This window comes from Herpailurus yagouaroundi, unplaced genomic scaffold, assembly GCF_014898765.1.
Source record: "Herpailurus yagouaroundi ecotype Mexico unplaced genomic scaffold, PumYag 140, whole genome shotgun sequence".
In the NCBI taxonomy this organism is placed as follows: Eukaryota; Metazoa; Chordata; class Mammalia; order Carnivora; family Felidae; genus Herpailurus; species Herpailurus yagouaroundi.
In genome coordinates, this window is record NW_024412395.1 from 56982955 (window position 1) to 56998276 (window position 15322).

General features: G+C 35.1%; 1 protein-coding gene across 1 annotated transcript in view; it reads left to right on the plus strand.

The window, feature by feature from the left end:
* The window catches only part of MTX2 (metaxin 2), a 67019-nt gene that overhangs the window by 22297 nt on the left and 29400 nt on the right, over positions 1-15322 (plus strand). The window contains exons 2-3 of the mRNA XM_040475467.1: positions 401-448; positions 1442-1488. Of these exons, the coding sequence (XP_040331401.1) occupies positions 401-448; positions 1442-1488 (95 nt within the window). The remainder of the gene's footprint in view (positions 1-400; positions 449-1441; positions 1489-15322) is intronic.

The following is a 15322-nucleotide window of genomic DNA, read 5'->3' on the forward strand; positions in this document are numbered from 1 at the left end:
GTGACGGGCATTGAGGAGGGCACCTGTTGGGATGAACACTGGGTGTTGTATGGAAACCAATTTGACAATAAATTTCATATTAAAATACATAAATAAATTTTCACTTTTGATTGGGCAAGATGTCTTCCACTTCTTCTCCATTAAAACAACAACAACAAAAATAACAACAATATAACCCACCACCAAATAAGAAACCAAACATGCATGTAAAAGAAATTATCTAACCTACTTACACAGGATACCATATGATCTAAGGTGGTGTGATTATTGCCATATATATAAGGTAACCTTGGCGATCGACTTTCAGTTAAATGCTCTAGGCAAATGTTTGTGCTTATTAATTTGGTTATTGATATGTGTTTGCCTTATATACCTGATTATCACTGCCTCGTTTCCACAGCTGCAGAGCCTTGGCCCGAAAATGCTACCTTATATCAGCAACTGAAAGGTAGGTACTTGTTCACGATTAAAAATGGTTATGTATAAAAATGTATTTATTACCAAAAAAACCTGTCGATAATGTCATTTACTTCTGAGAGAACATAAAACATAAAGAAGGGATTCTCTCATCTAATTTGTATTGGAGAGTTTGCCTAAACTTGTATCTGCCAGTGTAAACCAACTATTCATGGCCTATAAGGTTCTTAGTTTATTATTGACTCATTATATTGGCTGCTGTAGGCAGCGTAAAATGATGTGGTTGCAGGAGCAGTTGGCAGATTTACTGCACCAATAGCTGACACAGCAGATTTTTGAAGTCCTGTGGTAAAGTGGGCTCTCAGTAGAAAGGAACTGTTAAAATGTATAGGCTAGGATGGTTCAGGCTCCCTTTAGCAGCTCTTCATATATCATCAGATCACATTATGGACCCCATTTGGGGCTCGGCAGCCTGCTGCAGTTGTCAGAAGACTGCAAAGTAATGAAGACTAATAGGCAGCAGCCCTAGTCTTCTAAGCATGGAATTTTTATTGCTGCAAACTTGTCATCTTTCTTTTGTGTGACAGACCTAGACACTCTGTGCAATATTAACTGCAAGCTGGTTTTATATGGTTTTGAATGCTTTTACTTTTAACTAGAGGGGTTTGAGAACATACTGTTTTACTTAATGAAAAGAAGAATAATATTTCTTGAAAACTTGAAAAATGAATTTGTTTTTAAGTGAGTGATTTTAATTAAATATTGTTGATAAAATACGATAAATGATCAAATAGTTTTGGAGGAAATAGTCTTGTTTTATCATTGTGTACATATTGTGATAATTTAATCAAAATTATGATTGCACAATAGCATTGATAGAGAACTTTGTAATTACTTTGATGAAAGGCTGTACCTTTTATTTTTCAAAATAGGAATAGTGTTTTAAAATAAAAACATTTATAAGTGTATTATACTTGTTTAGCAATCTCACTTTTGACTCAGACCTTTCATTGTATTTCCACAGGGGAGCAAATTTTGCTTTCTGACAATGCAGCTTCTCTTGCTGTGCAGGTAAATATGTAAATAATATAATATTTTTTCATTTTGAGTTGCAAGTGTTTTTTCCTCACCAGGAAGTCTCTGATGTCGTGTGTGTACAATTTTTCTGTGTGATTTACCATTATCAATATAACATCTCATCTGTGAAGTGCAATTTTATTATGTAATATTTTCAGTTAATTGTTATCAGTATATAAAAGAAAAGTCTTCATTCTTTTTATAAAAATCACTTCTATGCTAGATGTATTCTCTTCGTAGTTTAGCTTTTGACTAGATATGATGGTGTTAATTATTTGTGGTGACAAGTTCATTTATGGATACAATTTAATAACTTATTCGTAAAGATTTATTTACCACATATTTTTAAGTATCGTTCTTTCATTGTGCTCATTCTAGCCGAAATCCTTTTGGCAATCTTAAAGTAGACATACTCTTCTCTGGCTGTTCCTTTTGTATTTATGATTGTACTGGTATCTGTTACCCCCAGACCACTTATTGAATGCAGTGGCTCTTTACATTGTAGATCACAGTTGTGGAATCCAAAAAAAGCTAGTGGTCCTGTAAACTTTACACTGTACTATAGGAAGAAGAGGATATGTGGGGATTATTTGCTTTAAAAACTAATATAACAATGTATATTAATTAACTGGAATTAAAATAAAAACTTAAGAAAAAAAAAATTCTTACAGATATTGCTAACGGGCCCAGTATAACCCTCAGTGATTTTGTTTCCGTCTCCCTTCTCTTTCATTGTACTGAATTTGCTTATCATATGATTAGACTATTGATAACTTATGCATACATAAAAAGGGAACAAACCTAACTAGTATTATAGATCATTTTTTTATTTCATGTAAATTTAAACAAACTCTATATGTTGTTTGATTCTTTTTTTGGTACTTGACATTGTTTTTTATATTTGTTCATATTGATAGATGTACCTCTAATTTATTCATTTTTATTTATGTATGTTATCCCACTGTATGAATATCCCACAATTCACTAAAAAAAAGAAAAGAGAGAAATGTTTATGTAGATTTATAGAATTAAAATTATTCAGATGTTTTACAGTTAGCTATTATTTATTTAGTTAGCTTACATAGTTTGAATCACAAAGAGGATTTTATTGTGGAACACCTACAAGATAAAAGAGAAACCTTAAGACGTGTGACATTTTTGGAGATGGGACTGTGAGCTTCTGGAGGACAGAAAGAAGGGGAAGAGAAGGGCCTGTGAGCTTTTGCTCTAGGCATGATACTAGGCACTTGGTCGTCTCACATTTTCTTATTCAACTTGGTATTCTCTGGGTTTACTGACTGACTGGTAGCATGCCACTCAGTACATTTTTGTGTTTTTTAAGACGGGGAAAGAAGGAAAACATGGAAAGAAATATTTGGACAATAATTTATTCATATGAGGATCTATGAGTTTCTTTCTTTTAGATTTACTTTAAGTCTTTTTACCAAAAAAGTAAATTACATTTATTTTATTTATTTACCTTTATTTTATCTTTAGATACTAGTTTTATAACTAGTGTGTTTTTTTCTTATGTTCACTTTAGAGAAGCAGAAATTCTCGGTGATTGTATGCAATAAATACAGACTTTATGCTGCTGTTAATCTTGTCTTTTCTTTTTTTGGTGAGGGAGAACCTAAGTTTAGCTTTCAGATACTTAATAAGTAACATAGTGCCTAGCATACAGGATGTACTCAGTAAGTGTTTGTTGAATGAAAGGTTTGTAAGTGTGGTGCCTGATAACTGATAGGACAAGCAAATTATTAGCTGTGTATAAAATAGTATTTTCAGTGTTTCTCTTTGAAAAAATAGCTTCAAGACACAGTGAATCTTTTAGTTGAAGCACTAATTCTTAACCCTTTTTTTTCATTGCCATTTTTGGGATAACTCTTTCAGGACCTGATGAAAACTGTAAAACATTTCTCAGAAAACATGCCAGAGCGCATACACAAATGGAAACATACCTAGACTATTCTGCATGTGGTTGCAGGGTTTACTGATCTTGCTGAGGCTATCTGGAGATCCCCTGTGAAGAGCCCCTAAAATTATTGAAGTAATTTTTACCAAATAAGAAGGTATTTTGAGTAGGAATAGACCAGGGGTTCTCAACTGAAAGAAATTTCTACTCCACAAAACACATTTGTCAGTGTTTAGACATTTCTGGTTGTCCTAACTGTTGGGGACAGTGCAATTGGCATCTGTTAGGTAAATGCCAGGGATGCTGTCAAACATCTTACAATGCTCAGGACAGTCCCTTCACGACAAAGAAATACCCAGCCCCAAATGAAAATAGTGTCAATGTTGAGAAACCCTGGAATTAACTAGTTTTCAGTGCAAACCAAGATACCAGTATATTACCATTAAAAAAAATGTTTTAGGGGCGCCTGGGTGGCGCAGTCGGTTAAGCGTCCGACTTCAGCCAGGTCACGATCTCGCGGTCCGTGAGTTCGAGCCCCGCGTCGGGCTCTGGGCTGATGGCTCAGAGCCTGGAGCCTGTTTCCGATTCTGTGTCTCCCTCTCTCTCTCTGCCCCTCCCCCATTCATGCTCTGTCTCTCTCTGTCCCAAAAATAAACGTTAAAAAAAAAAAATTAAAAAAAAAATGTTTTAAATAATCTGGGGAAGGGAAGAAAAAAAGAAATCTTAGTGTGTACTTTATTTAGTAACTCTGTTTTTATGGTTCCTATTAATTTACTTTAACCATGGCTTTTTAAATCATAGTTGCAATTAAATATAAAGCCAGAAAAAAAGAACCTTTTAAAAATGCAGAATTTGGCTTAAGCATTTCAATTTTTTTGTTATCCTACATATGTCACTTAGATGATAAATTAACCAGAATATATTAAAAATTCTTGGTTTTCTCCAATATTCTTTGACTTGACAGCTGATAGTAGCCATGACTATAAATGTGACTTTTCCAGATATCTGATGTAAACTTTATGGAGTAATTTTCTTCTATATAGTGGACCAGTATCCGTTTAGAGGAATCAGTTAAATGTGTAAAATTGATGAAAACAATGTGACAGGTATCCATAAACTGGATCTTTCTAGAAGATACCAGATATAAAGCATCAGATATTTTAATAGTCTGCCAGTTAAGCCATCAGGAAATTTAAATTTTACCTACCACATAGACTTGGCATTTATTATATTCTTGGAACTAAGTGGTCAGATCTTTTTTGATTAAAGGAACCCTTATGATTTCAGTTTAAAAGAAAATAAATTTTTTTCCCATGGCTGATATTTCCTCTTAGATTTGCTTTTTCCCCCCTCATTCACAAATTTTGGTGTTACCTGAAGTGTTTGCCTAGTCATATAACAATCTTGTATGTTGAGTGTAGTGACATATTAGTGTAGCATGTTCCTCTGGTTCTCATGAGCAGTGTGTGTGTGTGTGTGTGTGTGTGTGTGTGTGTGTGTAGCAGTATATATGTATGTATATCTATATATACATCAATCTATGTGTGTGTGTTTGGGAAAAGAACTTTGATAATAATTCTGTTACTATTGTCTTACTTCCTAAACCTAAACCACTGTCTGACAGATGTATAATGTATGTAAAGTCGGCCACACACGTGGTTTAAAATTTTGTAATAGTCCCATTAAAAAAGATAAAAAGAAACAGATGAAATTAACTTTAATAATGTTTTATTTAACCCAGTGTATCAAAATATTATCATTTTCACATGTAATCAGTACAAAATTTGTTAATGGGAGGTTTTTCTTGTTTTTTGAATTTTTTTTAATGTTTGTTTATTTTTGAAAGAGAGAGAGAGAGAGAGAGAGAGACAGAATGTGAGTGGGGAAGGGGCAGAGAGAGGGAATCTGAATCTGAAGCAGGCTCCAGGCTCTGAGCTGTCAGGACAGAGCCCAATGCAGGGCTCGAAATCATGAACCAGGAGATCATGACCTGGGCCAAAGTAGGACGCTTAACTTACTGAGCCACCCAAGCTCCCCTGATGTTTTACTTTTGTTTATATTCAGTTCAAGATTTGATGTCTATTTTACACCTACAGCACATCCCAGTTTGTGCTAGCCACATTTCAAGTGCTCAGTAGACACATGTAGCTGATGGCTCTTGTATGGAACAGCATATGTCTAGAAATACAGTAAGCAAATACATATGAACTCCCCTGCAAGTTTTCTGTAAAAAACGTCTTATTTTCTTCAAGAAGTTTAGGCCTTTACTGATTTGAAATATGCTTTGTACAAGTGAAATGAGCAGTTGGTCTCTTCCAAATACAGCATGCCTTAAACATTACTTTTTGTTTCAAGTTTCCTCATCTGTAAAAGGGAGTTACAATAGAAGCTATTCTATTGGAGGTCATGAGGACTGAATGTGTTAATATATAGAAAAAACACTTAGAAAAGTACTTGGTGTAATGTAAATACGCAGCTAATGTTGGTTATTATTTCTTTCTCTCCTGTTCATTGACAGGAGTGTATATAATCCATGTCAGCAGGAGGAATGCAAGTTTGCAAGCTTTATGATGTCCAACCACACCCGAGTAATTAAAATCAATGTTAGGCTTAAGAATTTTTTTTGACACATATGAATTTGTGTCCAAATTATTAATATTGAATACTTTAATTCAAACAATGTATTTTTAAAAAAATACTGAATAAGATTTGTTTTAAAAGTATTGAATACTTTTATTGATGAAGGCATTCTACTGAGAGCTTTTATGTGAAGTATCTCATTCTGTCCTTCCCATAACCCTAGTGGAAGGTACTCTTAGGAACCTCATTTTTAAAGATGTGGAAACTGAAACGAAGGAAAGCTTTTTTGCCCAAGGTCACAGAGCCCACAAATTGTGGAGGTAACCGACAGCAACAGCATTGGCTGAGTACCTGCCACGTGCTCGTCCCTATGCTCAGCACTTAATTCTTACTAACTCATTCAGTCCTTACAACAACTAAATGAGGTAGTGCTATTGTAATCCGCATCCTGCAGGCAATGTTAGTGAGAACAACCATAATAACCGAACCTAAAGTTTCCACAGCACTTACTCCATGTGCCAGGTCTTGTTAAATGTACCTCAGGTATCAGAGATAATTTTCACAGCAACTCTAGGAGGTAGGTAGTATTATTATTGCCATTGTACAAATTAAGAAGTTAAAGCCCGTGGCTCAAACTTACATAGGTGGTACTTAGCAGGGCGGGAGTGCCAACCCAGGGAGTCTGGAGTCAAGAATCCATGCTCATAACACTTTGTAGCATAGCAGTCCAGTCCAGTGATGCAGGTCTTTGAATTTTTATCCAAAAATAAGTGGACATTTAATTCAAGAATCACTTCTGACATTTCTTAGCAAGCTGTATCTTGCAATTTATAGATTACATTAAGATGTGAAAAATAAATGTCTCTCAGCTTTTGGATCCCTGAAATGTGATAAACGCAGTCTTACCTATATTATGAGTTATTGTGAAGCTCACTCAAGTCAGATAATAAACGAGAAGTTCTTTTGAAAACAGTGAAAGCAATAGAAATAGCAGTAGAAATACAAGATGATGTTGAATGTTGAATTAGAGCCTATTTTGACTACAAAGATTTATAAATACGTATTTTGTGAATGCATATAATAAAACGTTACTTTCTAGCAAGTTTTAGAAGGGATTTTGTTTATTATATATGAATCCAATTTAAAAAGAAACCTGTTTTCCTTTTTTGTATGGCTTACTCTATTGTAAAAGTTTGAATTTATTTTTGGAGTGTCTCAAACTGATGATCATTATTAGAACGCTGCATAAAAGAGAATGCTGCTTTTTTACTTCACTTAGTTTGTATACTCACTTCCTGTAAGAATGACATTTAAGCCCGGTTAAGGGAAATATCACTATTCTACTTAATTTTCTAGTTTTTCCCTACTTTTTTGTGGATAAATACTCTGTCCCTAAAAATGAAAGGTAAGACAACAGAAAACAAAACAAACAAACAACAAAAACCCACCGGTTTTCTTTCTGTTGAATATGTTGTATCATTTTAAAAAGTCGACATTTTTATAGGCCCTGTTAATTCTGGGCCATGAACACTAACATGTCAGATCTGCTGATAAATTGTTAGCTGACCCTTGCCTTTTCCTTTTAGCACATGATGCCTTTTAGGTGGGCATATTAATTAGCAGTTAAATGATAATATCCTCATGTAGTGATTGGGAAGAGCAGGAGAAAGGAGTAGCTGTCTCTCCTTTGGGCCGCGAGTCCATTGATCTACTGGAGAAATAACAGTGATTATGAAAATAGAGCCACTGTAAACATGTCATGGCATTCAGATGGCTACCGTGGACAGCGTACCTTGACAGCTGTAGAGGAAATGATTTTGAATTTTCGGTTTGGTTGGATAGATTTTTTTCCCTTAAACAAATTGGCTATGGTCGTATGCAATTTTTAGGTGTCAGTTCAAACCTGACAAAGATGACACCAGTGGATATATTTTAATAGAGAATTAAGAGGACACTTTTATGAAAAACGTTCTTTAAATAGATACATCTTAAAGTTTTTTGACATTTGTTTATCTCTCCCACTTGAATAATCTGCTGCAAAATGAGGCTTCTGTATTTTCTTTCAAGATTAGAACGGGGGGAAGGAAAGCTTAGAGATAGAGGGAATTTAGGGAATGTTTGTTACATAAGGGGACTTGTGAAATCCTTTTCAGTATTCTAAAATGAGAAAAATGGAGGCTACAGGCTGCTTCCTTGATATCACTGAATTTAAATTCTTCAGATTGAGTGTCATATCACCTTTATAGACCAAGAGTATTAAAGTATTTTGGTGATTTATGCTTTTAAGGATTTAAGTATATAAAATGCGATCTTCAGAAAAGATAATTTAAATTGAGGTGATTAAAATTGACCTGAAATTACAAACAGAATTTAGCAAATTAAAAACATTTTCAGTATTAATTTCTCAGCATATGAATGGTATGGTATACATAAAACATTTAAATTAGTCTTTACAGGATTTGGGAGAGTGAAGTATATTCAGAATACAGTTAGGTGGCTTTTAGAGTTGTCAGTTTTAGTAATTAGTGAAATAAAATGGTTTTGTAGGGTAATGGTTTGCTAACCTAAGTATCTCTTTAACTTAGCAAAAATGCGCTTTCCTGCAGTCAGGAGAGATTGCAAGTTAGAATGTCAACCATATACTTTTCTGTTTAAAAAGTAAATAGCAAGCGGATTTTAAAATTTGTTGCTATGAAGCAGAACAATGAAGACCTAGCAGTAAGATGAAAAAATGGCAGTCTATTTTTAAATAGAAAAAGGCTAGAATTCTTCATTATTAGATACACAGTATCAGCATAATCGATCTAGCAGCATTATATTTGAGCTGAAAATACACTTAAATTTGAGGCCATAGACTAGCCTGTGTGAACGAAACATCCTTCATATAGTTCTAAGATGAAATTACCCTTGAATGAATAGCATCTTCATTTATCTTCAAACCTCTTCTGTGCTCTTAGTGTATCTACTCTTTCAACATTCTACAACAAGAATTACATTATACCATTATACCAGAGTACTTCTGCAGTGTGAAATAGATTGGTTTGGAAAATGAACCTGGCTTTGCTATAAATTACATTCTCAGGTACAAAGAAATTTGTTATTTTGTTTAAAATAGTCACAAATATAATTAAGGTCTTAATTTATGTTAAACTACAAATATGGCTATTACTTTAACTGGATTAGGAACTTAATCTGTCACTTCAAGAATGATACCTAACACTTTTCATTTGTAACCTTAGATACATTATTTCAATTACAGGGTCTGCAGCTGTTTGATATAAAAAATGAATTATTTTGTACGTAGATTTGTTCATGGTTTTTAATTTTAAAACATGCCTCTTCAGTAAGGGGGAAAATAATTCTTTGGTTGTTGTCACAGATTTTCTTTTGTGTCCTGGTAAAACAAGATATGAATTAAAAATCAGAACCATTTTCATTTTGTGCCCTGAAAATGGTATTGCATGTTTTCGAATAGTCCGTAGGGAATTCTTACGTGAAATATTTCAAATTTAATTATGAAATGAATAGAAGCTTTGTCCTAAGAAAGAAAACCGGAGGTCTGCTGTCTAAGGATAGCTTTACATGGTTAGACTGAAAATTGCTTTTCCCTATCTAGAATTTGGTAACTTTGTTAATGTGATCTATATACATTTAGAAGCTATGTTTATAATCCCTTAAGTTCCACAATATTAATCAGTATAAAGCACCTGATCTTTTAAAAACTTAAGAACAATTCCTTAAAATTTTATATTATTTAAAAAAAATTTTTTAACATTCATGTTTGAGAGACAGAGAGTGCGAGCAGGGGAAGGGCAGAGAAAGTGGGAGACACAGAATCTGAAGCAGGCTCCAGGCTCTGAGCTGTCAGCACAGAGCCCGATGTGGTGCTTCAACCCACGAACCGTGAGAACATGACCTGAATCGAAGTCGGATGCTTAACCAACTGAGCCACCCAGACGCCCTTATTTTTATATTTTTATGAGCAAGCCATGTTGATTTTATTGCTTAAACGCAAAGAGTATTCTTGTGTATTTAACTTGTAAGACAAGTAAATGTTCATTTTGTTTTTGGAATAGTGAAGCGGAAAGAAAATAGTTGGTGCTGTTTATTGGTAAATGATCCAGTATGGAGTTACTGTTAGTTTATCAAAATGAATACATTTTAGATCCCTGACATCTACTATTTAGCTTATCCTAAGAATTTAAAATTTGGTAGGCTTTTGTTGTTATTATTTTTCTCAATTGGGAATCTTTATCTGTAAAATATAAAACTTTAAAATACTCGTTATAGGAGCTCAAAAAAAAAAAAAGTAGTTTCCTTTCTTTATTCCCAAGTTGTTCATTGAGTGCCAAATATGCAACTGGTGTTGCTTTAGGTTCTTGGGTTGTAAGAATTATTCTTTCTGTGCCTTTTGACTAGTTTATCGCTCCTTCTGCTTAATATTGACCTTACAACTTTTATTTATATTTAATTCTAACAGGGAGAGCTTGTATCTTTTCCTATTCTGGTTATCTTTATTTGTTGCTTTCCTTCTGAACTTGATTTTTTTCCTACAGCTGTCAGGTGTTGATGTATCTAAAGTTGAGTCAACTATTCCAAAGGTAGTTTTCAGGTGAGAGTTGTATTAAGGAAGATCTGTTCTCTGTTGTGATCTGTCTTCATACGTGCTTTCATTAGCTTTTCATGGTTTTGGTACCAGATTTGCTCCATTTAAAAGCTTTTTCTGCTCATTGAATTGTGGTTTCTGATAATGTTTTTTCAGTGAAATTCCTGTAACTATTTTTCTAAAACAATATCTGCTTACTGATATTTGTCATTTTATTGATTTTAAAAAATAACTCTGAATTTAACAGGAGTTACATCTAACTTTTTAATGCAGTAATCTTTGGCCATAAAATAACAAAATGCTAGTCTTTGTTGTAGTTTACTAGTTTTCTACAAACTTAGGTATGTTTGTATTTATTGTGCATATCTATGGCTTATTCCTCGAGCAAGTGTTACATGAGAGACTATAGTATGCTGAGGATAAAGCAGTGAACAAGATAGACATGGTCAGTGTGTGCTAATAGAGCTTACAGTCTGGAGGGGAGGCCTGTTATCAATAATTTATCAGTTTTGTCAATGTGTGGACTTTGAAGAATTATTCATAAAGTAAGCGTTTATGTCAATATCAAAACATCTTTATTCAGTTGTTTTTGCCTTGTTTAAAAGATTTTATATAAGGTATGTACTGTAAACCAGAAATCATATATTTACTCTTTATCTTATTTTTTAAAAAAGTACTTTTTGGGGCGCCTGGGTGGCTCAGTCTGTTGAGCGTCCGACTTCGGCTCAGGTCATGATCCCACGGCTTGTGAGTTTGAGCCCCATTTCGGGCTCTGTGCTGACAGCTCAGAGCCTGGAGCCTGCTTCACATTCTTGTCTCTGTCTCTCTCTCTGCCCCTCCCCTGCTCATATACTGTCTCTCTCAAATATAAATAAGCATAAAAAATTAAAAAAAAAAAAAAAAGAAGAAGAAAGCTTATCAGGTAAAGGACCTTTCTCTAACAGTCAGATCCTGCCCAGAGATGGCTCGCTGGGAGGCATCTGCTTTGTTAAGTCTTACTGTTCTGTCTATACTGATTCTTAAAATTGATGCAGAGGATTTTCATTTTTCAAAAGGCATTCTAGTCTTCTCAAACAGTATGCTTCTTAAGTCTGTACTCTGTTAGGATCCATTAGGTTTTGCTAGGCACTTAACCAGTGACAATTAAGGAGTGGGAATGTGCTAATGGTCACCCAGTCATTGGTATGGTGTATGAGTCAGCAACAGAAAGTCACCTTCCTTTAAATGATGGTAGGACAGAATGTCAATGAGGCAGCATCCTCCCTGTGCAAATGTAGTAGACAGGGCAGGCCTGTTGTTGGCTAGCTGTGTTTCCCTTCTCATAGTTTTATGAACTGAATATTTTTATTTGCCCTTTTGTTTGTTTTTTGTTGTTGTTAACCTACTGCAATTAAAAGATGTTTGATATTTCAGGTTTCTTAATATTGCAGATTCTGTTTTCCTTCTCCTGTCAGATAGCATCATATTTATTTCTGTAAAAGAAATTGATGACTTTTTTCAGCTTTAAATTTAATTTCATTAAGTTTGCCCTCCCAGATCCTTTCTGAGATATTTTTAGTATATTTCTTTGGGAACAAAGAGTTCAACTAGGTATGTGTAATTTTTGAAATGTTTTGTTTTGTTGGATTTTCTCATTAATATTATTCTGCTTACCTTATATTAATTATACGACCTGTGTACTTAATTTAAATCTCCTGAAGGCTCGTAATTCTCCATAAGGTACAGCACCATATAATGCTGTGTTATACCTTTTGTCCCTGTGACTTTTTCATCCCATAACTGCAAGCCTGTATCTCCCACTCTCCTTCACCCATCCCCCTCCTCTCCTCCCCTCTGCCAACTGTCAGTTTGTTCTCTGTATTTGTGGGAATCTTTGGTTTTTTGTTTGTTCATTTGCTTTGTGTTTTAGAGTCCACATATAAGTGATCTCATTCCTTTTTATGGCTGAGTAATATTCCATGGTGTGTGTGTGTGTATACAAACACTACATCTTCTTCATCCATCGACGGATACTTGGGTTGCTTTCATATCTTGGCTACTATAAATAACGCTGCAGTGAACATAGGTATACCTATATCTTCTGAGTTCGTGTTTTTGCCTTCTTTGGGTAAACATTCAGTAATGGAATGACTGGATCGGAATCTCTATGCTGTTTTTCATAGTGGTTGCACCAATTTTCATTCCTACCGATAGTGCATGAGGGTTCCTTTTTCTCCACATCCCTACCAGTGCTTTTTATTTCTTGTCTTTTTGATATTAGCCATTCTGACAGGTGTAAAGGTGATAAATCTAACTGTGGTTTTGATATACATTTCTCTGATGTTGAGCATCTTTTCATGTGTCTGTTGGTCATCTGTATGTCTTCTTTGGAAGGATTTCTATTCAGGTCCTCTGCTCACTTTTTAATCTGATTATTTGGTGTTTTTGGTGTTGACTTATGTCCGTTCTTTTTATACTTTGGGTATTGACTTTTCACTTTTTAAACTCGGTGGGCTATAGATGCAGGGAACAAAAGAGATCAAAGATAAAAACTATCCTTGGTTGTGTTTTTATTCTGCATAAGTAACTGTAGCTCTACCCGTTTCTTAACACCTCAATATTACCATCCTTGCAGGAAACTGTTGACAAAGATTATACTGATTTGTAGGTATTTCTGTCACCTCTGTCCACAAAAGAAAAGGGTGTGGGTCGCCTTTAAGGTTGGGCTTCTCAACATTTCAGGAGAATCTGCTTATCTGGTTTCAAAGCGTATAACTGCCTTCGTGACCAGGTCTTTGAAAAGAGAATAGAGTTGTTTCCTAGTCATTGCCTGTTAGAAAAGTTTGACAAGGAAGTGATGTTAGAGCAGTCCATCTAAACACTCCTAAGTCTCCCTTCTCCCACCAAAACCTTCTCATCCTGCACTTTTTCCTATTTTGGTAAATGGCATTTCCATTGTTGTAGTTGTTTATGTCAGAAAGTTTGGGCCATCTTTGGAGTCCTCTTTTTCCTATATCCACATCCAGTTGTCAGCAAACCCTTTTGGCCCTAGTTTTAAAATGTAGCCAGAATCTGACTTTTTGTCCCCCCTAGCACTCCTGTCTTAATCCAGGCCACCACCATTTCTTGCCTAGATTATTGCGGAATCTTTCTTCTTTTTTTTAATGTTTTTTTTATTTATTTATTTATTTATTTATTTATTTATTTATTTATTTTTGAGAGAGAGACAGAGTATGAGCTGGGCAGGGGCAGAGAGAGAGGGAGACAGAATCCACAAAGCAGACTCCAGGTTCTGAGCTGTCAGCACAGAGCCCAACGCGGGGCTTGAACCCGTGAACCATGAGATCATGACCTGAGCCGAAGTCAGGCGCCCAACCGACTGAGCCACCCAGACGCCCCCAGAATCCTTCTAACTAGTGCTTCTGCTTCTATGCTTCTACTGTCTACAATCTAATCTCTGTATAACTGCTTATAATCCTTTAAAACGTTAGATTCCAGCAGTTTTCAGCTGAGCACCTTCTTGTAATTGTTCTTCTCATGCAAAGTAAAAGTCAGAATCCTTACAAGTATCTGTAAGTCCTACATGATCTCCTGGTTGTCTCTGATGTTCCCTGTTACCACTCACTTCCTTAATCTGCATTGTCAGACTGGTCTTGTTCCTCAGACACCAGTAGAAGCATAAGACTGTTTAGTGCTTTTGAACATGGCTGGCTCCCTAACTTTCTTCAGGTTTATGCCCAAATGTTACTTTATTGGTGAGCCCTCATCTGACCACTCTACTTATAATAGCAATACCTTCATACTGCTTTGTATTTCTAAATAGGAATCACCATACATATTTTCAGGTTTATTTGCATATCATCTCTCTCCATTAGAATGTAAACTCAGTGAAGGCCGAGACTTTAAGGTCCCTGTTCTGTTCTCAGTGCCTAGAACAGTTGTGGTATATAGTAGCTGCTCAGTAAATATGCGTTGAGTATGGGGATGAATGCATAAATGTTTCCCACTCATTCTTCTAGATATTTAGAATTGTGTCTTCCTATCAAGTTAGTTCACAGGAAGCTATGCATTGGACCACATAAATTAGCCTTTTGTAGGCCTTATTGAGCTGTGTTTTAATGTTTTACCCCGGCCCTTTAGAAGAAAAATAACACAAAAAGCAATTTTGCATTTGGTGTATGTTGTCTCATGTCATTCAGTAGCCATACAGAAGATTCCAGATGAGAAATGTCTTTTGGAGTGTAGTATAAGAAGTTGGGTTGAGGAGCAACTCTATTCTTTTTTTTTCCTCAAATTTTTATTTAAATTCTAGTGAGGTAACATATAGTGTAATATTAGTTTCAGGAGTAGAATTTAATGATTCATCACTTACTTATAACATTCAGTGCTCATCATAACAAGTGTCCTTCTTGTTATGATAGGCCCCCCCCCCCCCCCCCCCCCCCCCTCAACCCTCAGTTTGTTCTCCATAAGAGTATCTTATGGTTTGCTTTCCTTTCTTTATGTTTTTCCCTTTCTGTATGTTCATTTGCTTTGTTTCTTAAATTCCACATATGAGTGAAATCATATGGTATTTGCCTTTATCTGACTTATTTTGCTTAGCATAATGCAGTCTAGCTCTATCCACATTGTTGCAAATGGCAAGATCTTATTCTTTTTGATGGCTGAGTAATGTTCCTTTTTGAGGAACCCCCACACTGTTTTCCAGAATGGCTGCACCAGTTTGCATTCCCACCAACAGTGGGTTC